Source organism: Mirounga angustirostris, unplaced genomic scaffold (assembly GCF_029215605.1).
Source record: "Mirounga angustirostris isolate CCGP_5_RB_7025 unplaced genomic scaffold, mMirAng1.0.hap1 SCAF_5, whole genome shotgun sequence".
Taxonomy (NCBI): Eukaryota; Metazoa; Chordata; class Mammalia; order Carnivora; family Phocidae; genus Mirounga; species Mirounga angustirostris.
The window spans coordinates 47170658-47194579 of NW_026991713.1; the positions used below are offsets into that span (position 1 = coordinate 47170658).

Below are 23922 nucleotides of genomic sequence, written 5' to 3' on the forward strand. Positions count from 1 at the left end.
AGGCGGCATCCACAAATATACAATATATTTTAAAGATGCCATAAGAAAACTGATACTGAATAATAGAATCTTTCTCTTCGCCTAAAAAACAACCGTTGAGGCAAGGGTATATGCTAATATAACTAGAAAGAAGGAGATAAAATACCAGAGCAGCAAGAGTGAGTAGAAAGGAAGTCGATCAGGGATGGAGAAATAGTAAATACAAAGTGGCACATTAGGGGATTGATGACGGCTTCATGAGAAACACGGTGAGTTGCTTGTTCACACCATATGGAATCATGGTGCCCAGAGCGGTCCCTCAAGGAGGAAGGGTAAAGAGTTAATATACTAGCTCCTCTTCAACCTGCTGTCTTTCTTTGGGCAAAGTAGACCTCACAGGGCGATAAGTCCCTTGCACTCCTGGGCTGTGTAACCCAAGACCTCTCTAGGCAGCCCCTGGGGAAGCCGCAGCCTGAGTGAGGCACAGTGCTGCCTCTGAGTCTGGAAGTGGTGGGAGGAGTCAGAGGCTCCAGGACTCAGGTTGAGCTGGCTTGACACTCATGGTTCCACTGCAGCTCTGACCGTGTGGGTGTGATGGAGGCCACGCCTGAGATGGTCCTCACACCAGGGGAGGTAAACACCATCAGTGCTCTCTATCAGCGAGCAGCTTGAAGGTCAGTGAGGCAAATCTGGGGAAACATATAAGATAGGTCCAATATTCTCTTTATTGTTATTTAAACCCTCTGTATCAAAGTTCCATTTAAAACACATTTTTTTGAGCATCTACTCTTTGCCAGCCTTTGTGCCAGGGGCACACAGATAAAGAAAACAAGACCCCTGGCATCATAATTAACTATAGTTTAATATAATACCAAGACACTGGGACTTTATTTTTTTTATTTTTATTTTTTTTAAAGATTTTTATTTATTTATTTAACAGAGAGAGAGAGAGCACAAGCAGGCAGAGCGGCAGACAGAGGGAGAGGGAGAAGCAGGCTCTCTGCCAAGCAGGGAGCCCGATGCGGGGCTCGATCCCAGACCCTGGGATCATGACCTGAGCCGAAGGCAGCCACTTAACTGACTGAGCTACCCAGGCGCCCCTATTTTTTTTTTAATTAATTTATTGATTTAAGTAATCTCCACACTCAACATGGGGCTCAAACTCATGACCCGAGATCAAGAGTCGCATGTTCTACCCACTGAGCCAGCCAGGTGTCTCAAGACACTAGGACTTTTTTTTTTTTTTTTAAGATTTACTTACTTATTTTAGAGAGAGAGAGAGAGCACACAGGGCAGAGGGAAAGAGAAAGAGACTCTCAAGCAGACTCTGTGCCGAGCACAGAGCCCGATGCAGGGATGGATCCCACAAACCTGAGATCAAGATCTGAGCTGAAACCAAGAGTCGGATGTTTAGGGGCGCCTGGGTGGCTCAGTCGTTAAGCATCTGCCTTCAGCTCAGGTCATGATCCCAGGGTCCTGGGATCAAGCCCCACATCAGGCTCCCTGCTCCGCAGGAAGCCTGCTTCTCCCTCTCCCACTCCCCCTGCTTGTGTTCCCTCTGTCGCTGTCTCTCTCTGTCAAATAAAAATTAAAAAAAAAAAAAAAGTCAGATGTTTAACCAACTGCACCACCCAGGTGCCCCGATACCAGAACTTTATTTATTTAATTTAAATTCAATTAATTAACATATAGTGTATTATTAGTTTCAGAGGTAGAGTTCAAGTGATTCATCAGTTATATATAACACCCAGTGCTCATTACATCATGTGACACTGGGACTTTAAATGAAAGAAGTGAATTCTGTTTAGGAGAGAGCAAGTAGACTACAATGATGAGAACATGGATGAATAAGGTAGCTTTGTCTAATTCGGGTGTGACATGTGGAAGGGAAGGGTAAAGATGGGTGATAGATGTAGAAGATTAACCAACAGTATGCATCGTATCTCTTGAGCACAGGAATAGGACTATATATGAGTGATTACCTCTAGCAGTTTAGGATCTCTTGCTTCTTAAACTTTCTACTGTGATGGCCACATATAAGGCAATGTGGCAATTAAGAAAATATCCAACTAATTGTGATTTAAACCATGGGTGCATCAATTACTGACCTGTTAAGTTCAAGGCAGGTCATCCCAGAGTGGTTTTGGAAACAAAAGTGTCACCATAGTTGGTTTGCAACCTTGGGAGTTCCCTAAGTGAAATCTGAAACTGGCTCTATACATGGGGGCAAGGAGAGACCAAAGAAAGAGGAGGATCATTCCAGATTGGTAGGTGGCAGTTTTAATAGGCAAGGGGACTTACATACGAGGTTCATCTTGGGTAGCCACAAGACAAGTAGATCTGTATGTCCACTCACCAGAATCTTAAAGGTTTATATATAGAGGCCTTAATGGGGTTCAGTCACATACACAGTTCAGATAGTCTCAACAACACATCACTTTCTCAAGTTGTGCCCCTGAAATGGCTCTGGCTATAGAAATGGTGGGCAGAAAGGTATACTCCAAGGACAGGGAAGAAGATGAAGAACCTTTGATTGCTTGGGTCCAGTTTGTGGGTCAAACAGTGGTCACATCCTCTTGATGACCTCCTCCAACACCAAAAGCCCAGGGTCTGTCTTGTGTTCTGCCATCTTTAACTTGTTGCTTTCATCCTTAGACTCATTGCCTCATAATCTCAAAATAATTGCTGCAGCTCCAAACATTAGTCTTCACAGAACACCCAGAAAGAGAGGAAGAACAGGGACAACAGAAGCTTTCCTCTCAAGTACTTCCTACTTATCAAAAAGTCTACTTTCCCAGAGGCTACTTGTGGACATCCTTTTATACCCTATTAATCTAAAGGGGGCTGCATGTCCCAACCCTAGATCAATCAGTGGATAAAGAGATTAAGATTGCCATTACTAACTTAAATCAATCAAGATATATCCTCTGTGGCTGAGTACATAATTGCACATCAAAATTGGCCTCCTTCTTGATCTTCTCGATTCTAGCCAATGTGTTCTAACAAACTGATGATGTCACTGTTGTGCTTGAAATCTTTCTATGGGCTTTCCTTGTCTATAGGGCAAGTCCAAGTTCCATGACCATTCCTGTTTCTTTGTGTTTACTCTTCAATTTCATCCTTTCTGGCTCTGCCAAGGGCACTCCGTTTCAGACACGGAATTAGCTGAAATTCCCAGAATGCACCATGCCTGCTGTTACCTCTAATGCTTTGTATACGTTGTCTCTTCTGACTTTCACCATTGCCTTCATAGTGACTACAACTTCTTTTTCCTTTTGTTTTATTAAGTTTTCATTTTAATTCCAGTGTAGTTAACATACAGTATTATAGTAGTTTCAGGTGTCCAACACAGTGATTCAACACTTCCATACATCACCTAGTGCTCATCACAACAAGTGCCCTCCTTAGTCCCCATCACCTATTTCCCCCATCCCTACACCCACCTCCCTTCTGGTAACCATCAGTTTATTCTCTATTACAACTTATTTTTCAAACATAGACTTAAATCCTCTCTCCTCAGAAAGCCTTCCAGGATGTTTCTCCTCTTGTCCCAAAAGCACCCTGATTCAGTTTCCACCCCTCTGTGACATTTACAGCCTTGTGATAATTACTTATTTATTCATCTATCTCCTTGACTGGAAATCCCCTGGTGCCCAGAATGCAGAAGCCACTTAAAAAGTGCTGATTAAATGTAAAATCCCTATAGATGTATGCTATCAACCTCAACCACATCTTTATCTGTTTGATTTGTTACTTGTTGAACCCTAACCCTGGGGACTACTGCTACAGTCCCCACCCTCCCATGGCGCAAGTACAGTCCTCGACTCCCTCTTCCTCAGCAGGAAATCTCAACATCTACTTCTTAGAGTTCACTGATGAAATTAAGTTCAAAGTCCTTAATCTTCCCTAATTTTCCTCAAGTCTCATTCTCAATATTTAATACTTCTCTCTTACTCTCTTCATCCCTCTCATTTGAAAGGAAAAGGTATCTCTTCTTCCTATGGATCTCATGACTTCCACCTCCTCCCTCGGACCTCTCTTTCCAGAATCTTCCATCTTCTCTCTGTTACCTGCTAGCACTCCAGTCTCTAAAACACCCAGCAGACTGGTTATATCTTAGAAGATTCCTCTCCTCTCATCAGTGCCTTCAAACCTAGCATAGGTTGTTAGTACTGATGACTCAAATACCAGATACAGTGTATAGGCGTGTTTCATTTGACTCACATATTTTTAAAATTGGAGAATTTCACTTAAAAATAAGAATTTCAGTCTTCCCTGTAAAGGTCAGATAGCTGGCTGTCCTGGGTCAACTTTTCCCTGTGGCAACAATGGTCTGGACAAGGCTCCTACCTTTGGGTGGGGCATGTGATCACCAGATCATCACAGTCTCCTTGCTCACTTCTGTTACCTCTCTGGTCCTTATAAGCATTTGAGTTTGCAATCCCCTGCTAGAATTTTGGTTTTCTTCCTATCTTTCAACCGGAGGTGCCCTCTTGAAAGTTGCCAGTGATCTTCCAGTTATGTTACACAGGTGTTTCCTCCATCCTCATTGCCCTTGAACTCTCTGCATCTATAGAAACCTCTCTAGAAACCACACCCAGCGTGGCTCCCTTAGCCCCCTATTCCCTGTTCTCTTAGATCCCTAATACTGGGGGATTTTGCTTGCTGTTTTCCTTCTGCCCCCTAAATGAAACCATTTCCTAAGATTTAGTCATGGAATTTTCTAAGGCCCCACTCACCTCCATGGACTCACTGAATCATGTGGCTTTTGCCACTCACCCCTTCATGTGAAGAGCTTCCAAATTTATCTGCCTCTAATGTCTCTTCCTCTCTTCCTCATGTTCTTTTCACATATCTCCAATGATATGCTAGAAATATCCTCCTGGATGTGCTTCCAGCACCTCAAGGCTTAATACATCTGAAATGTAATTCATCATCTTGCATCTTGCCCCCTCCCCCTGACCAAAACATGTCCCTCCTGACTAGTTAACTATTGATGGAGTTCACACAGTGACCCAGTCTGCAAATCACTTTATTCCTTTCCTTTGACCTCTCAGGCATTTCTTCAGGCCCTCAAAACTCTTGGCCTCCCAACTGGCCTCCCTAACTTCCTTCCCCTCATCCAGATCTCATTCTTTGTACCCTGGCAAAATCATCCTTCTAAAACACTGCTGTGGTAATGTCTTTCTACTACTCTACATTCAGTAGCTAAGAGAATAAGGCATATAATTAGTCAAGATCCCTGTCCACATTCTTCTCAGCAACACAGGCATATTTAAACCTCGAAGCAATGACAGTCCACCCTCCCACACCATTCTTGGTGCAACAGAGACTTTTAGTAGTCCTCTATCATTTGAAGAAAAAAATCCCAAACTTAATGATCTTCAGCCATCTGAAGGTTTCCAACCTATCCTCCCACCATTTCCTGGCACCTACCTAATGTCACCTGGACAACTTGAAATTCACCAGACAACTTAGATACCTCCTGCTTTCTCCCTTCGCTGACACAGGTCTATTGTTTGGAAGGTCCTCCCACCATCCTTTGAGTCCCATCTCAAATATTTCACTGATAATGCCACCTGTCACACACAATCTTATATTGTATTTATGGCCAGATCTTCTCTGGCCCACTATGTTGTATGTTCCTTGAGAAAAGGGACTGACTCCTTCTCCATCTTTTATCCCAGCAGAGTGCCCAGCACATGGCATCCTTTCAATCAATAAGTATTTAGACAAGCCTTCTATAATGGCAGACATGGAGCCAGGTGCTGGCATACAAAGATGGATGAGGCACAGCCCCTGCCCTGATGGGGTTCTCATTTGAACAGGTGAGAACGACATATAAACACATGACTATAAAGTATGGTGAGCAGTAGAGGAATATGCAAAGTACAGTAGGATTTCATTCATGGAGGAGTGACTGAGAATAGGAAAGCGAGGGCTCAGAGGATGTGACACTTGAATCAGGCACTAAAGGAAGAAAGGTCAGAGAGGTGAGCAGGAGAAAGGACTGAAGTGAAACTTAACTCAACTATACTTAAAATTTACTGGCAAGGATGATGGTGGTCAAGTAGCCAGGTTGAAGGATTAGTTCCAAATGTATTTAGATTACGTAGGTTTTAGCTTAGTACGAAACAAATAAACAAGAGTTAACTACCACAGGAGGATGGATTCTACCAAGAGAAATAAGTGGGGGAAAACCAACTGAAGTCACTTTAATTCTTGGTTGTTGACTCTCTCCAAAACCTACATTGCTTTCTTGACAGGTCAATGTTTTAGACTAGCAGTTACTTATTATTGACATTTAACAAAGAGAGATAATTGGCAATCAAGATTTGGTACAGATCAGAAAACTAGTAAAAAGTGCCTTATACAAATTGCAAGCACAGTATGTTCAGTCCAAAACAGTCTCCAGTCTCTAAAACAGCTTAGATTTTGGAGCTCTTCCATCCTCTGAACATGACTTGAACAGATTACCACCTGCCAAGGCTCAAGTCACTGTGAAAATGGTTTCCCTAATACAAGACAATCACCAGAATCTGTCTTTGGCCTTTGACCTTTGGTTTCTTCACTAGAATACACAGTTTTATTTGACTGAGATAAACAAAAAAGCCAGAAACTTTAAATATGACTGATTTTATTTGATCACCTTAACCGAAATCTCGCCATGAGAAAAGATTCCCCATCAGCAGTTTTTTAAAGAGACATTTGGCTTCAAAATCTTTTCCTGCTTTTTTTGCCTATTGTAAAAATATTAACTCAAGCACTTCTGGGGAGGCATGCCACAAAAATGCCCACATCAGACTAAGTCCTGCTGATTTCCACTGAGACTGTTTCCACAATAGCAAATGGCTGCTGTTTTGTTTTGTTTTTTTACAGAAACACCAATAAATAAACGGTCCTAGCAACACAGCACAAGGATAGTGATCAATAACATTAAATATTTCTTCATTTTAAAGCCAGTCCTAAAACATCACAGGATTACTACTGGAGAACACTGATAATTAGACTTGAAAAGTAAAGGGTTTACAGTCAGAGGAGTTTGAGCCTCCTGCCCATGCAGCCTTTATGCATTCGGAGGTGGTCATCATTTCTTCTTTTTTTTTTTTAAATTTAATTTAATTTTATTATGTTATGTTAGCCACCATACAGTACATCAGTAGTTTTTGATGTAGTGTTCCATGATTCATTGTTTGCGTATAACACCCAGTGCTCCATTCAATACGTGCCCTCCTTAATACCCATCACTAGGCTAACCCATCCCCCACCCTCCTCCACTCTAGAACCCTCAGTTTGTTTCTCAGAGTCTATAGTTTCTCATGGTTCCTCTCCCTTTCCGATTTCCCCCCCTTCATTTTTCCCTTCCTTCTCCAATTGTCCTCCATGTTATTCCTTATGTTCCACAAATAAGTGAAACCATATGATGACTTTCTCTGCTTGACTTATTTCACTTACATAATCTCCTCCAGTCCCATCCATGTTGATGTAAAAGTTGGGTATTCATCCTTTCTGATGGCTGAGTAATATTCCATTGTATATATGGACCACATCTTCTTTTTATTTATTTATTTTTGTTTTATTATGTTATGTTAGTCACCATACAATACATCATTAGTTTTTGATGTGGTGATCCACGATCCATTGTTTTCATATAACACCCAGTGCTCCATGCAGTACATGCCCTCCTTAATACCCATCACCAGGCTAACCAATCCCCCCTGCCCCCACCCTTCTAAAACCCTGTTTGTTTCTCAGGTCCATAGTCTCTCATGGTTCATCTCTCCCTCCAATTCCCCCCGCCCATTTTTCCCTTCCTTCTCCTAATGTCCTCCATGTTATTCCTTATGTTCCACAAATAAGTGAAACCATATGATAGTTGACTTTCTCTGCTTAACTTATTTCATTTAGCATAATCTCCTCCAGTTCCATCCATGTTGATGTAAAAATTGGGTATTCATCTTTTCTGATGGCTGAGTAATATTCCATTGTATATATGGACCACATCTTCTTTATCCATTCATCTGTTGAAGGGCATCTCGGCTCTTTCCACAGTTTGGCTATTGCGGACATTGCTGCTATGAACATTGGGGTGCATGTGGCCCTTCTTTTCACTACATCTGTGTCTTTGGGGTAAATCCCAGGAGTGCAATTGCTGGGTCATAGGGTAGCTCTATTTTTAAATTTTTGAGGAACCTCCACACTGTTTTCCAAAGTGGCTGTACCAACTTGCATTCCCACCAACAGTGTAAGAGGGTTCCCCTTTCTCCACAACCTCTCCAACATTTGCTGTTTCTTTCCCTGTCCATTTTTGCCATTCTAACTGGTGTAAGGTGGTATCTCAGCGTGGTTTTGATTTGGATTTCCCTGATGGCTAATGATGATGAACATTTTTTCATGTGTCTGTTACCCATTTGTATGTCTTCTTCAGAGAAGTGTCTTTTCATATCTTCTGCCCATTTTTTGACTTGATTATTTGTTTTTTGGGTGTTGAGTTTGAGAAGTTCTTTATAGATCTTGGATACCAGCCCTTTATCTGTGGTGTCATTTGCAAATATCTTCTCCCGTTCTGTGGGTTGCCTCTTTGTTTTGTTGACTGTTTCCTTTGCTGTGCAGAAGCTTTTTATCTTGATGAAGTCCCAAAAGTTCATTTTTGCTTCTGTTTCACTAGGTTTTGGAGATGTATCTTGAATGGACCACATCTTCGTTATCCCTTCATCTGTTGAAGGGCATCTCAGCTCTTTCCACAGTTTGGCTATTGCGGACATTGCTGCTATGAACATTGGGGTGCATATGGCCCTTCTTTTCACTACATCTGTGTCTTTGGGGTAAATACCCAGTAGTACAATTGCTGGGTCATAGGGTAGCTCTATTTTTAATTTTTTGAGGAACCTCCACACTGTTTTCCAAAGTGGCTGTACCAATTGGCATTCGGTGGACATCCTTTCTCATCTGCTCAGAAGCTTCGAAGACATTCAGCCAAGATCTTGAAAATTTGGTCCTGACACAATTGGGTACTGACCATCCATCTCCCACCAACGGCATTCTTTTTTTTTTTTTTTTTTAAGATTTTATTTATTTATCTGAGAGAGAGAATGGGAGACAGAGAGCATGAGAGGGGAAGGGTCAGAGGGAGAAGCAGACCCCCCGCCGAGCAGGGAGCCCGATGCGGGACTCGATCCTGGGACTCCAGAATCATGACCTGAGCCGAAGGCAGTTGCCCAACCAACTGAGCCACCCAGGCGCCCCCACCAACGGCATTCTTAAATCAAAATTAAGCATTACACATCGACCTGAGAGGAAAGTGAACTGTCACAGATGCCTAGTAATTTTAAACCCAGACCCTGGTGAAGCCAGCCTAGGTCATCCAGAGGTGGTGGGAGGGTTGCAGGGAGCTAGGCAGGGAATGTGACCCACTGTGTGTCTTGGGCTGCCCTTTGAACCAAATCAATGGAAGTCTTTCCTTACTTGTGATAAGTGCCTTCACACACTGATAAGCGCCATTTGGAAATCTTCACTGTTCTGATAAACATCAGTAGGCCAACAAGAGTGTTACTGAATTCTGGGTCTTTCCCTGGAGCCAGACAATCACTTTGCAATATGCCTCCTGGGCAAACTCCAGTTCCCTAGCTAGAGGACTGTAAATATTATAAAACTCAGGAGAATTTCTTTTTATTGCTTGCTAGATAACAAATTAAACACATCAGAGGATTGAAAAGCCTCTAAGTTGTTTGTCGCTGTGTTGTTTCATGGGCATGAGAACAGCTGACTAACCAGGCTGAATTCTCTGTACCCATTTGTCCTTCGAAGCACAGCGTACCGCTAAGAGTTAGTGGGGGCAGCAAAGACAGAGACAGGTTGTGACGGTGTTTTCTGCTCTTCTGCCACTTGAGGTGGGACCATGGACCCGGGAGTTGCCAGGCCTGGAAGATCCAGCTGCCTCTGGCTTCCAAGGCTGGTGTGATGGCTCTGTTCTCACAGAAGTGCTGACAGAACATGACAAATAGAAAACAGATGTGAACTGACCTTCCACAAATGTATTTCAAGGCTTCTTAATCTTCACAGGAGTCCTTCAGAGTGAGAGATGCCACCTTCAGGCAGTGATGCACATGACATTTAAAGAAGGGTGGCTGTTTCCGCCTGGGACCGGGCAGACAGTCCTCTACTCTGTTCTTGTCCCACCCCCTCCCTTCCTGCATTGCCCTCACAGACATGATTTCCCCCAGAGTCCATTTCCCACGTGGTCATCTCCCTGCACACATGCTTTTGCCCCACCTCTCCCCCCACACAGATAGCCTTGGCTTTTATAGATGTACCCAGCATGAGGGACATTTCTCTCCCATTTTTGGACCCATACTTGCTTTGAATCTGTCACTGTCACGGGGTCCATTACCAACTCCAAATTCTTTTGTGAGACTAAATATTGATTTGGAACTACTGAGTACACTGGACTTTTGCCACCTAACTTAAGTTAGAAATACTAGAGGGGCCCGGGGTGGCGCAGTCGGTTGAGTGTCCAACCCATGGTTTTAGCTCAGGGTATGATCTCAGGGTCATGGGGTTGAGCCCTGCATCAGGCTCCGAGCTCAGTGAGGAGTCTGCTAAAGTTTCTCTCTCCGTCTCCCTCTGCTCCTCCCCCCCTCAAATGGATAAATAAATCTTAAAAAAAAAAAAAATGCTAATAGAGGGGTACAAAGGCCAACGGGAGAAACAAGTTTGAGGATCCTTGGCTTTGAGGACAAAATACTGCTCCATATGCACGCGGGTTCACACTATACATGATACTATGCTTTTGAATTGCTCATTTTATGTTCTTTGCAGACGTCTGTCTGCAGCCCACAAGAATTTGGGTGAATTTCCCAGAGTTTTGTCCTCCCAATGACTACAGTATTTTGTGGAAGACTTTCTTCCTTGCCCAGCTGTTGATGTCTCACAGAACAATTTATGGCAACATTTCTCCTGAGAAAGAAAGCTGTGTAAGTGCAACGCAGTGCAAATTCATTCCCAATGCCACTGATGAAATCGACCACACTGCCCCAGTTAATCCCAAATTAGTCTGGTTTCAAAGCCTGGGCACTTCTCAGTGGGCCAGACCAGCTTTTACCTTCAAAGTCCAGGGGATTCTCTGCTTGACAAATCAGTGCATTTCTCTCCTTCCAGACACCATATGCCAAGAAATTCCCATCTTATTTTGAAATAAATAGAAAGTTCTGGACTGGGTGCCTGGGTGGCTCAGATGGTTAAGCGTCTGCCTTCGGCTCAGGTCATGATCCCAGGGTCCTGGGATGGAGTCCCGCATCGGGCTCCCTGCTCCTTGGGAGCCTGCTTCTCCCTCTGCCTCTCTGTCTCTCATGAATAAATAAATAAAATCTTTAAAAAAAAAAAAAAAAGAAAGAAAGAAAGTTCTGGACTAAAGCGGATGGAGTTTGTGGAACTTAAACATTTATTCCTGTATCACTTAAGACTGAACCACTTATCCGATTTGTGGGAGAATCAAAATGCACTCTTTATCTGAATGTGGAATTGTTATTTAGATATTTGAACTTTGCAAATGAATAGAAAGTGTCAAACATGCAATTTGTATGCATGAGCTCAGTTAGAGAGATGATAATCCTGAAATGGGTAATCTAATGTCAATTTTATAGAATAGATAAGTGACGCTTATCAATGTGAAATAATTCCTGTTACAACTGATAAACGGTAGAGCAGGATTCGGTTAGTCTTGTCTGCAATGAAGGCTCCAAAAGGGTTACATTGAAATGCAGGCAGAGGACTTTTCTTGAGGCTGTGTTTGCAAAGCGAGCTCCTTGCTTTACTTAGTATATTTATTTGGGTTGGATGGAGGGGGTGATGGAGATTTGGGGCCTTTAGCCTTCCCACTGCAAGCTGCAAGCTGCTTCTTGGGCTGCCATTGCTTCTCTGACTCCAAGATCCACTCCCTTCCAATTGATATATATGCAACATGAGATCCCAGGAGAAAATATTTATTTATTTATTTATTTGTATTAGCATATAATGTATTATTTGTTTCAGGGGTGCAGGTCTGTGATTCATCAGTCTTACACAATTCACAGCGCTCACCATAGCACAAACCCACCCCAGGGCCCATCACCCAGCCACCGCATCCCTCCCACCCCCCTCCCCTCCAGCAACCCTCAGTTTGTTTCCTGAGATTAAGAGTCTCTTATGGTTTGTCTCTCCCTCTGGTTTCGTCTGGTTTCATTTTTCCCTCCCTTCCCCTATGATCCTCTGTCTTGTTTTTCAAATTCCCAGGAAGAAAATATTAAAGACAAATACGCAGTTAGATTATTGACCCATAGACGTACTAACCCAAAGTTGCATTCCCTGTCTGTTTTTCTGGTTCATTCTGTATCACTACCCCTCACACATTTGGAGATTCAACAACATGGTGGGTTTTTTTTTTTTTTCAGTCTTTCTAAGGCCCTGCTTTCTAACTTCTAGGTCTGTCTTTGTACATGATCTTCCCTGTAGCTGGGGACACTCTTCTTCTCACCCCTGCTTTCTCCTCTCCCTACACCCACCCTTCCCCCAGCAAACTGTTAAACCTCAGCTTCAGGGCACCTGGGTGGCTCAGTCGTTAAGCGTCTGCCTTTGGCTCAAGTCACGATCCTGGGGTCCTGGGATGGAGCCCTGTGTGGGGCTCCCTGCTCAGCAGGGAGTCTGCTTCTCCCTCTCCCTCTGCAACCCCCCTTGCTTTTTTTTTGTATTTTTGTATTTTTGGTTTTTTTTAAAGATTTTATTTATTTATTTGAGAGAGAGAATGAGATAGAGCATGAGAGGGGGGAGGGTCAGAGAGAGAGGCAGACTCCCTGCTGAGCAGGGAGCCCGACGTGGGACTCGATCCAGGGACTCCAGGATCATGACCTGAGCCGAAGGCAGTCGCTTAACCAACTGAGCCACCCAGGCGCCCTTGCACCCCCCCTTGTATTCTCTCTCACTCTGCGCTCTCTCAAATAAATAAAATCTTTAAAAAACAAAAAAAACTTCAGCTTCAAAGTCATCCCCTCCCTCCCATATCATCCTATTATAACCCTGCCATGGCCGCCATCTTTTTAGGATTTATTTATTTATTTACTTATTTACTTATTTGACAGAGAGAGACAGCAAGAGAAGGAACACAAGCAGGGGGAGCAGGAGAGGGAGAAGCAGGCTTCCCGCCGAGCAGGGAGCCCGATGCGGGACTCGATCCCGGGACCCCGGGATCATGACCTGAGCCGAAGGCAGATGCTTCACGACTGAGCCACCCAGGTGCCCCCATGGCTGCCATCTTTAAGGGAGGCATTCTGGAACACAACCCACTGCACTTGAGTTCTGCCTTTGCCTGTTGTGCCACTCACTAACCCTCTCAGGGTTTGACTTTCCTCCCCTTTAATGGGGACAAGAGTGACACCTGAGTTTTAGCAGTAGATCCAGGTTCACTGAGAAAACAACTTTGCACCTCTTAAAGCCAACCTGACTGGCAGCAAGCCCTCCATCCACGGTAACTATAAGCATCACCTACAGTAATATGGGAGGGACCGGCATTAGGCTGGTCACCACAGCCTCCCAGCACACATACAGTGCCTATGAATTCTTTGCTGGCTAAATGAATCTCCAGTTGCACAAATACAGCATGTCTACTGCTCCTGACCCTAACTACCATCATGTCTTATCTGGATTCTGAAATAGGCTCCTAACCTATACTCCTGTGTCTATCTTTGCTCCTCTCCGGTCCATCCACAGGGATCTTTCCAAACTTAATTCCGATCACACTGCTCTTCTGGTTTCCCATCTCACTTGGAATAACAACTGAAGTCCTTGCAAAAAGCCCTCCCCTTCTGCTACTCTTCCCTTGATCACTCCGTTCCAGCTACGGTGGCCTCGTGGGTGCTCCTTGAACACGCCAGGAATTGCTTTTGCTTTAGAGTACACACTGGCTCTTCCTTCTGCCTGCACCACGTTTTCCAGAGAGATTGCTAACTAACTCCGCCCCCTCCTTTACATCTTGCTCTAAAGCCACCTTCTCAGTAAGGCCAACATAGATCACCCTATTTAAAATTGCAACCTCGTGACAAAAGAAAAGAAGAAAAAACAAAGAGGGTAGGAGGAAACTTTTGGAGGTGATGGATCTGTTTGAGGCATACAAAGTGGTGATGGTGTCACTGCTGTATATGTATCTTCAAACTCACCAAGTTGATACCTTAAATACGTACAGCTTTTTTTATGTCAACCACATCTTCCGTCTGGTTTTGTCTGGTTTCATTTTTCCCTCCCTTCCCCTATGATCCTCTGTCTTGTTTCTCAAACTCCCAGGAAGTGGCTTGGGGACAAAAAAAGGAAAGATTAAAGTCGCAACCTTGTCCGTGCTCAACCCTAGTGCTCCCAACCCCTTTCCCTCGCTTTAACTTTAACCTCACACCTTCCGACTTCACACTTGAGTCAACTTCTTTATTCCGACTGTGTTCAGTGTTCTTTGCCGGCTTTCCCCGCTTGAATGCTGGCTCCAGCAGCACAAGGATCTTTGTTGACTCCCGGATGGATTCCCAGCTTAGAGAGGTACCTGGCACACAGAAGGCGCCTGATAAATATTCTTGAATAAATGGTCACATGTGTACTTACCGGTCCCCGACCCGTAGTTTCAGTTTATAGTTATTCTGGGTTGGTAACGTGAACAGAGGGGCCAACTCTTCCAGGTGAGAAAAGCCAAGACTTCTCCATTTGTAGTTCTGACATGATGCCCTCGCTAGATTGCATCTAAATGGATCTTTTCTTTTCTTTTTTTTTTTTTTAAGATTCTATTTATTTATTTGAGAGAGAGAGAATGAGAGACAGAGAGCACGAGAAGGAAGAGGGCAGAGGGAGAGGCAGACCCCCCGCTGAGCAGGGAGCCCGATGCGGGACTCGATCCCGGGACTCTAGGATCATGACCTGAGCTGAAGGCAGTCGCTTAACCAACTGAGCCACCCAGGCGCCCTAAATGGATCTTTTCAACAAAAGGGGTGTTGCACAAAGCCCCGTCTCCATGCAGCCTGGACACTGCAGTTGGCAGTTGGGGTGTTCTGCTGTCTGGGTGCAGCCCTGCATGTGTGGTCTTGATGGGATGTCCCAATTAGTTACCGGAAGGGCCTGAGCAGCTCTGGGGAGTAGCTTGTCAGTTCAGCTCTCGCCACGGAAAGCGGATCTCACCAGCGGTTCCACTGAAACCCTTCTTGGGCTCTCTATCCTCTTGAACCTCAGGAGAGCACTCTCCTTCAGAGTCTTTTTTTCCTGATTGACCGCTAAAAACAAGCAACAATTTCTGAATTTATGATCACGCTGGTCGTTTTGACTGAATATAGCAATCCCATTCCGACAATTCTGCAGTAGATAGAATATTTTTTGTCTTACTTATATTACAAATAAACTATAATAGGCATGTGACTGTGTAGAAGTTACAGGGCAATACATGTAAACTCAATATAAGACGTTGGAACAAATAGAGAATCAGGATACAGAAGGTGAGGGCTCTTGACATGTAAGATTTCCTAATCGTAGGAGATGATTTATATGACTAGAAAAGACAAATCATACAGACAGAAAATTAGCAGCGTCTGGGGCTGAAGGTGGGAATGGGGTGTGAATGCAAGTGGGGGCAAGGTTTCTTCTAGGAGTGAAGAAAATATTCTAGGATTAGATTGCAGAACTCTTAATTTACTAAAAATCACTGAATTATACACGCAAATGGGTGAATTTGATGGAATGTGCTTTAGTTTGCTAGGGGTGCTGTAACAAAGCACCACAGACTGGGTGGTTGAAACAACACAAATGTATTGTCTCCCAGTTGTGGAGGCTGGAAGTCTGAGTCAAGGTGTGGGCAGGGTGGGTTCCTCTCGAGGGCTGTGAGGGAGGGATGTGTTCTAGGCCTCTCTCCATGGCCTGTAGATGGTCATCTTCTCCCTTTATCTTCACATCATCTTCCCTCCATCCATGTGTGTGTCCAAATGTCCTATGCTGGTAAGGACACCAGTCATATTGGATTAGTGTCTACCCTAATGGCCTCTTTTTAATTTAATTAAAACTTGAAAGATCTTATCTCTAAATGCAGTTGTTTTATTTTTTTTTAAGATTTTTTATTTATTCATTTGACAGAGAGAGTGCACACAAGCAAGGGGAGTGGCAGGCAGAGGGAGAGGGAGAAGCAGGCTCCCCTCTCGATCCTAGGACCCTGAGATCATGACCTGAGCCAAAGGCAGATGCTTAACCTACTGAGCCACCCAGGCGCCCCAAGTAAATGCAGTTCTATTCTGAGAAACCAGGGGTTAGAACTTTGACATAGGAATTTAGGAGGGTACACAATTCAGCCCTTAACACTACAGGCACACCTTGGAGATAATGTGGGTTTGGTTGCAGACCACCGCAATGAAGCGAGTATCACAATAAAGCAACTCAAACGAATTTTTTGGTTTTTCAGTGCATATAAAAGTTGTGTTTACACTATACTGTAGACTCTTAAGTGTGCAATAGCATTATGTCTAAAAAAAATCAACGTACATACCTTAATTTTAAAATATTGCTAAAGGGGCACCTGGATGGCTCAGCCGTTAAGCGTCTGCCTTCGGCTCAGGTCATGATCTCAGGGTCCTGGGATCGAGCCCCGCACTGGGCTCCCCGCTCAGTGGGAAGCCTGCTTCTCCCTCTCCCGCTCCCCCTGCTTGTGTTCCCTCTCTCGCTGTGTCTCTCTCTGTCAAATAAATAAAATCTTAAAAAATAAAAATAAAAATAATTAAATTAAATTTAAAAAAATATATTGCTAAGAAATGCTAGCCATCATCTGAGCTTCCAGTGAGTTATATTTGCTTGTGCAGGGTCTTGCCTCCATGTCGATGGCTGCTGACTGATCAGAGTGGCGGTTGCTGAAGTTTGGGGTGGTTGCGGCAATTCCTTAAAATCGGATCACAATGAAGTCTGCCGCATCAATTGATTTTTCCTTTCACGAATGATTTCTCTGTAGCATGTGATACTCTTTGACAGCATTTTACCCACAAAAGTTCTTTCAAATTGGAGTCAGTCCTCTCAAAACTTGCTTCTGCTTTATCAACAAGTTTATGTAATCGTCTAAATCCTTTGTTGTCATTTCAACAATCTTCACAGCATCTTCACCAGGAGTAGATCCCACCTCAAGAGACCACTTTCTCTGCTCACCCATAAGAAGCAACTCCTCATTCGTTCAGTTCTATCATGAGCTTGCAGCAATTCAGTCTCATCTTCAGGCTCCAATTCTTTTTTTTTTAAAGATTTATTTATTTGGGGGGGAGGGGTAGAGGGAGAAGCAGAGCGAGAATCCCAAGCAGACTCCCTACTTTGTGTGGAGCCCGACACAGGGCTCCATCTCACGACCCTGAGATCATGACCTGAGCTGAAATTGAGAGGTGGACGCTTGACCCACTGAGCCACCCAGGCGCCCCTTCAAGCTCCACTTCTAATCCTAATTCCCTTGCTATTTCCACCACATCTGCGGTTACTTCCTCCCACGAAAGTCTTAAACTTTCAATTTATAAGAACGCAGTATCTGTGAAGTGCAATAACCTGAAGCACAATAAAAGTATGCCTATATGTAAATTGTACTTCAATAAAGCTGTTTTAAAATAACTTTTAGTAATTGAGCATTTACTAGGTTGTAGGTACTAATGCTAAGTACTTTACATATATCATCTCATTTGATCTTCTCAATAACGGTACGAGGTTAAGTATGTTTATGCCTACTTTAAATTGAGGAAAGAAGGCACAGAGAGGTTATGTAATTTGCCTGTGGTCACAAAGCCAATAAGCACGGAGCCATGATTGATTCCGGACTCCAGAGCCTACACGTTTAATTCCTATGCTAACACCTACATGTGCCAGGCACTCAGGCCCCTCAGGTCAAGTCCTCTGATATCAGTTTCATAATCTCAATTGTATACAAGAGAAAACCGAAGCTCAGAGAAATTAAGCACCCTGCCCAAATCCACACAAGTCTATGATTGGGCCTTCTCCAAAACCCAAGCATTTTCTAAATACATGGTATTTCTAATTATGGGTAACTGTGGCTTTCACCCTTTTTGATGGAAGACCTGCAGGGCAAGAAAAAGCCTCGCAGCACCATATGTGCTCAATAAATAGTTGTGGAATGAATGAGAACATATTTGAAAAGCACAGGTCTGTAGTTTTAACTCCACCGTGATGGATAAAGGAAACTGCTCCCACTGGAGACCTGAGCAGCCTCAACATCCAATTCTGGAGACTGACTACTCAGGCTGCAGGTCAGGGGATCGATCACCTTGCACGTGCAGTTCATGATACAAACTCCAGAAGTTACTTCTTGGCTGAATACTTCTGTATGGAGAAATGGGCACACTCATAGTCTGCGGGTGAAAACACAAACTGGGATGAACTTTCCATTGGGCAGCCTGGCAGTGTGTATCAAAAGCCTTAAACACAACACACACACACACACACACACACACACACACACCCCCTTATGTCCTGATAATTCCTTATCTAAGAATTTATAAGTGTTATGAAAAAAATTGGAAACAATAGTAATTGTTTCCCAAAATAAAAGAATAATTATGGTATAGTCAGAATGGAATAATATGCAGTCTTTATTAATGATGTTGCTTTTTATTATTGTTCTAGATAAAGTTCATGTTATATAACATTTAGTGAAAAAAAAAAAGCAAAAAATAAACCAGGTACATGGCAGTTCACAGAAAAAGAAATGCAAATGGCTAGTAGATGTATGAAAAGATACTTATTCTCATTCAGAATGCAAAGAAATGCAAATCGAAACAATGGAATATTTTTCACCTATGAGATCAGCTAAGAGTTGGCCAGGGGGTAAACAGGCACTCTAATATACAACTGTTTATAGTATAAATTGGTACAAACTTTTGGCAGAAATTTGGGAATATCATTAAAATTAAAAAATATATATTTCCCTTTATGACCTAGCAATATTACTTCTGGCAATTTTACTTTATCCTATAGAAATACATATATATGCAAAGATGTCCATTATAGCACTAATTGTAGTAGCAAAAAACTTGGAAACAAGTTTTCATCAACAGCCAAATGATGAAATAAATGGTGGAAATTTGTACAGTGAAACATAAGCAGCTCTTAAAATAAATGATGTCAACTTCTGTGCTCATTTGCAAAGATATTTACATTAGTCAGGGTCCAGACAGGAACTCAAAATTCATGTTAGATAACTCAATAGAGAAAATTTAATATAGTAATTGATTACAAATGTTTAGAGGCAAGCTATGTTATATCAGAGGGTGGTGACTCGAGGACACAGGCAGCCCTGCAGGCAGCTGGGAAGTTGGGAGGCGGGGGCAGAGTCAAGATTACTCCATCCATTTCTTCAACTTTCCCTTCTTCCCTTTGTGTATCAACTTCAATCTCTCTGTGTGGACCAATTTTCTATTCTCCATGCACACAGCTGCACCAGCTCTAGTTCAAGCACCCCTAATGGCTGAGGATAATCCCAGGAGATAATCCGATGGATCCAGATTGGGTTAAGTATCCACCCCAAATCCAATCATCTTTGGCCAGGGGAAAGGGCCACATGATTCACCTCTGTGAACCGAGATTGTAGTTCTCTCTCAACTCTCTCTCAACTGAGGAGCATCAGTGGGGGAGGTCCTGTATACTGTTGACAATATGGCAAACTGGATGGTACTGCTGCCAAGATCGGGGATTCAGGATGGGGAAAGACTGGAACACAAGACAGTAACTTCGGTTTTGGACGTGTTCAGTTGAGATGCCCGCAGAACATCTAAATATATTCTCTAGGATGTAAATGAATGTACAGTCCAGAGCTCAGCATGGGAATTGGGACTGGAAATCTAGGCCCGGGACAAGTAGCATAAAAACAGTATCTGCAGCCATGGGTAAGTAAGAAAAAAAAAAAATGCTGGTTCAAGATAGAACCTAGAAAATAATATATATATATATATATATATATATATATTTACAGGATAAACAGAGGGAAAGAAGGAACACTAAAGGAGACTGAAAAAAATTGGCCAAAAGGACTGGTGAGAAAACAACCAGAAAAAAAAAAAAGTCCTGGAGAGAGGAATGCAGAGAAGAAAGAGAGAAGAGGTTTCAAGGAAAAGAAAGTGATCAATTCAGTTAGATAAGATAAACCCTGAACATGCCTGGTTGGATATGACCCCAAGGTCTCAGATAATGTGGACATCAGAGTGAAGGAAGAAACTAAACTGCAATAGGTTTAGGTGGTTAGGAAAGGAATTCCTCATGATTTAATGCTTTCACAGCCGCTCATGAAAGAGGAAGATGACAAGCCTCTGTGTGATTAAACAGAAGAAATAAGTCAGTGTCCTTGTGCTTCACGGTTCTTCTGCAAAGCTCTTCTGTATGGGGTAACTTGGACGATCCTCGTCATCTCGGGGACATTTACAAAGGCCCCTCGTCATCTCGGGGACATTTACAAAGGCCCAAACTGAGGTTTCTACTCTGAATTCACAGAGCAAATCCTAGAGCTCCCTCTTGGGGTTGACGATTCTTGCATATTCCTACCTAGTCTTGGAAACAGAAGAATCAGCCGTCTAGGGCTCTGGGGCTGCATCTGGCCCTCAGTCCGTTTCGCATGGCCTGTGAACTAAGGATGTTTCTTTACATTCTTAATACTTTAAAAAAAAATCAAATGAAGGAAAATATTGTGCAATGTGGAAATTATAGGACCTTCAAATCTCAGTTTTCATTCGAACACAGTGCTCACTTGTGTAGGCACGGCTGTTTTCACGCTACAATAGCAGAAGTGAAGAGAAGTGACAGAGAATGTCTAGCCTCACAAAGCCTAAAATACTCTCTGGCCGCTTTGGAAAATGTATGCAGACCCCTACCCTAAAAGACTGGACAGGGCAGTCCTAGCACTTTAGGTTGCTCTTCGAGATATAAAAATAGCTTAGTTCGGGTCACCAAACTCAACAAAAACATACTATAAATTTGTCACATTTCCTTAAGTCTTTTTTTTTCCCTCATTTATCATTATTATTATTATTATTATTATTTTTAAAGATTTATTTATTTATTTGAGAGCTGCATGAGCTGGGGATGGGGCAGAGGGAAAGAATCTCAAGCAGATTCCCCACTGAGTGTGGAGACTGACATGGGGCTCAATCTCACGACCCTGAGATCATGACCTGAGCTGAAATCAAGAGCCAGATACTCAACCGACTGAGCCACCCAGGTGCCCCTTTTATTATTTTTTTTATTTTTTTTAAGTTTATTTATTTTTTTGTAGTAATCTCTACACCCAATGTTGGGCTCAAACTCACAATCCCAAGATCAAGAGTTACATGCTCCACGGACTGAGCCGGCCAGGCGCCCCTAAATTTCCTAGAGTCTTAAGTATGAACAATGTTGTCATAATTAGACCCACATGAATTGCACATTTCAGGCCAATTTCACTTATTTGTGCTTGTGATATTGTGGGACACAGCTGGGCAAGACGGTGTGCCCAGTCCTGGAACAGGCTAGACTCCATGAAGGAAAAGCCTAGATCTGCACCTAGAATTGTGCCTCCGTGTGGAATAGACCAGATACTAAAAGCTAAGTGACAGAGAACACTAAAATGCCAGTGACTGTTTATTGACCACTTCCTATGTACTAGGCATGCCAAATGCTTTACATACAATTGTCAAGATAAACAAAACTAACTCCTCCTCTTTTGCCAAGAGTGAAGAAAATCTGAAGGATGGTAATAGAAGTGTATCATAGTTTTCTCACAGCAGGACGAACTACAACACGAAAGAGAGGAAGCAAGATACCATGGTAGTTCAGAGGAAATGAGTTTACTTGGGAGTAGGGAAAGGGAAATTTGGACCTGAAAGAAAGGAAATATTTTAACAAAAGAAGAAGATGGAAGGTGGATGAGCAGGAGAATGCAGGGTATATTTAAGAAATAGCATGAAGATTCTACTGGCTGAAATGGAGGGTGTGTGTAAACTAATTTTTTTTAACTTACAACTTTATTTTCAGTTTGCCGTGAAAGCCTTTCTAATTCTGCCTACCAAGGAAGATCTTCTTAGCTTCAGTGACATCTCAACTCACAACTCTACTATAGACCACACTGGGACTCTCCAAAGCCCACAGCACAGGAACCACGGATTGCCATCAGGGCGTGGGCCAGCCCTCCCAGGAGTCCTTGCAGCAGTCCGCTGAGCGTGCAGCTTAGATCCAAGGAAGCAAGGTGCCCAGCAGGCCAGCACAGAAGCTGCCTTGGCTTACAGGCCTACTCCCCACAGGAGCCAGTATCTCTTGTAACCACAGGGATAGCTTCTAGGGTTTCTGTGAGAGACACAACGATTACTAGAGTCACAGCCCTCAGGAAGTCCAAAGATGTGACTTCCTGCCAGGGACCAATAGTTCTCTCACTCCAGAGGTCGTTTACCAAACAGGGATCATCTTTCCCATGTGCAGTGTTGCCTAGCAGCAGGGTGGACACTGTCTTTATCAAGTTGCCTGAGAAACCAAGGGTCAAATTCTCATGCACCAAGGGAAAAGGTTTTGTTAACCCTTTATTCATGCTCGCCCACACCCGCTCCAATTTCAGTGCTTTTTTCCAAAAGTAACTCCTATTAATTACTTTTAAGAATTTACATAAGGGCGCCTGGGTGGCTCAGATGGTTAAGCGTCTGCCTTCAGCTCAGGTCATGATCCCAGGGTCCTGGGATCGAGTCCCACATCGGGCTCTCTGCTCCTTGGGAGCCTGCTTCTCCCTCTGCCTCTCTCTCTCTCTCTCTCTCTGTCTCTCATGAATAAATAAATAAAATCTTAAAAAAAAAAAAAAAAGAATTTACATAAAAAACGGGCGCCTGGGTGGCTCAGTCGGTTAAGCATCTGCCTTCGGCTCAGCTCATGATCCCGGAGTCCGGGATCGAGTCCCGCATTGGGCTCCCTGCTCAGCAGGGGGTCTGCTTCTCCCTCTGCCCTCTTCCCTCTCGTGCTCTCTGTCTCTCATTCTCTCTCTCTCAAATAAATAAATAAAATCTTAAAAAAAAAAAAGAATTTACATAAAATTGTGTACATACTGGTAGGCATTTAATTTAGATCCAATTTTTCACTATTAAAACAAGCAATGAACATCCTCATGTTTCCTAGCAGTGAAATTATTTGATTAAATGAGAAATATAAAATTCTGATAGATAATATTATATCGTTGCTAATTTTAATGCACACCAGCAGGTATGAGTACCAATTCCCCTTCACTCTCTGTGGCGCTGTTTATTAGAAATCTTTAAATTTTGTCACTACAATGAATGAAACATGGTCTTCTATTAATTTGCATTTCCCCAATAACTAGTGAGTTTACAGATCTTTTCAAATGTTTATTGACCACCGTTTGTATTTTTTCTTTTGTGAATTACTTGGTCATATTCTTTGTCCATTTTTCTATTGAGTTGATGTTTTTATTGATTTGTGGGTAATATATATATCTATAAATACACCCATATCTTTTTTTTTTTTTTTAAGAGAGGGTGGGGAAGGGCAAAGGGAGAAGGAGAGAGAATCAAGCAGGCTCCACACCCAGCGAGAAGCCCAACTCGGGGCTCGATCTCACAACTCTAAGATCATGCCCTGAGCCGAAATCAAGAGTCAGACATTTAACCGACTTAGCCACCCAGGCAACCCTTGTATCTATACTACTATATAGTATATGTATCATATACTATGTATATAATACTGTGTTAGGCATATATGCATACTACATATATATTACTACATATATATGGCACATATAAGTGTTGTTTATATGCACACACATAAATATTTGGGTATTGTCAGATATGTAATGGGAATATTAATGATTTTTGATCAGGACAACTTGGTGCTGGGAGTGATTAAGCACTGAGGCTTTGGAGTTAGACTTGAGTCTGCTCAGCTCAAGTGTTTCCT

The 23922-nt window shown here is 42.9% G+C and overlaps 1 protein-coding gene across 5 annotated transcripts in view; it reads right to left on the reverse strand.

Moving 5' to 3' along the window:
- Positions 1 to 5666: 5666 nt before the first annotated feature.
- Positions 5667 to 23922, reverse strand: part of YEATS4 (YEATS domain containing 4) — a 44128-nt gene continuing 25872 nt past the window's right edge. For 2 of the 5 annotated variants that reach the window (XM_045872989.3, XM_064590902.1), the window contains exon 7: positions 5667 to 14536. In XM_045872989.3, the coding sequence (XP_045728945.1) occupies positions 14256 to 14536 (281 nt within the window). In that variant the 3' untranslated portion in view covers positions 5667 to 14255. Of the gene's footprint in view, positions 14537 to 15093; positions 15255 to 16648; positions 18357 to 23922 lie in introns of those variants that run through there. The other 3 variants (XM_045872990.3, XM_045872993.3, XM_064590903.1) reach the window with 3 other exon arrangements.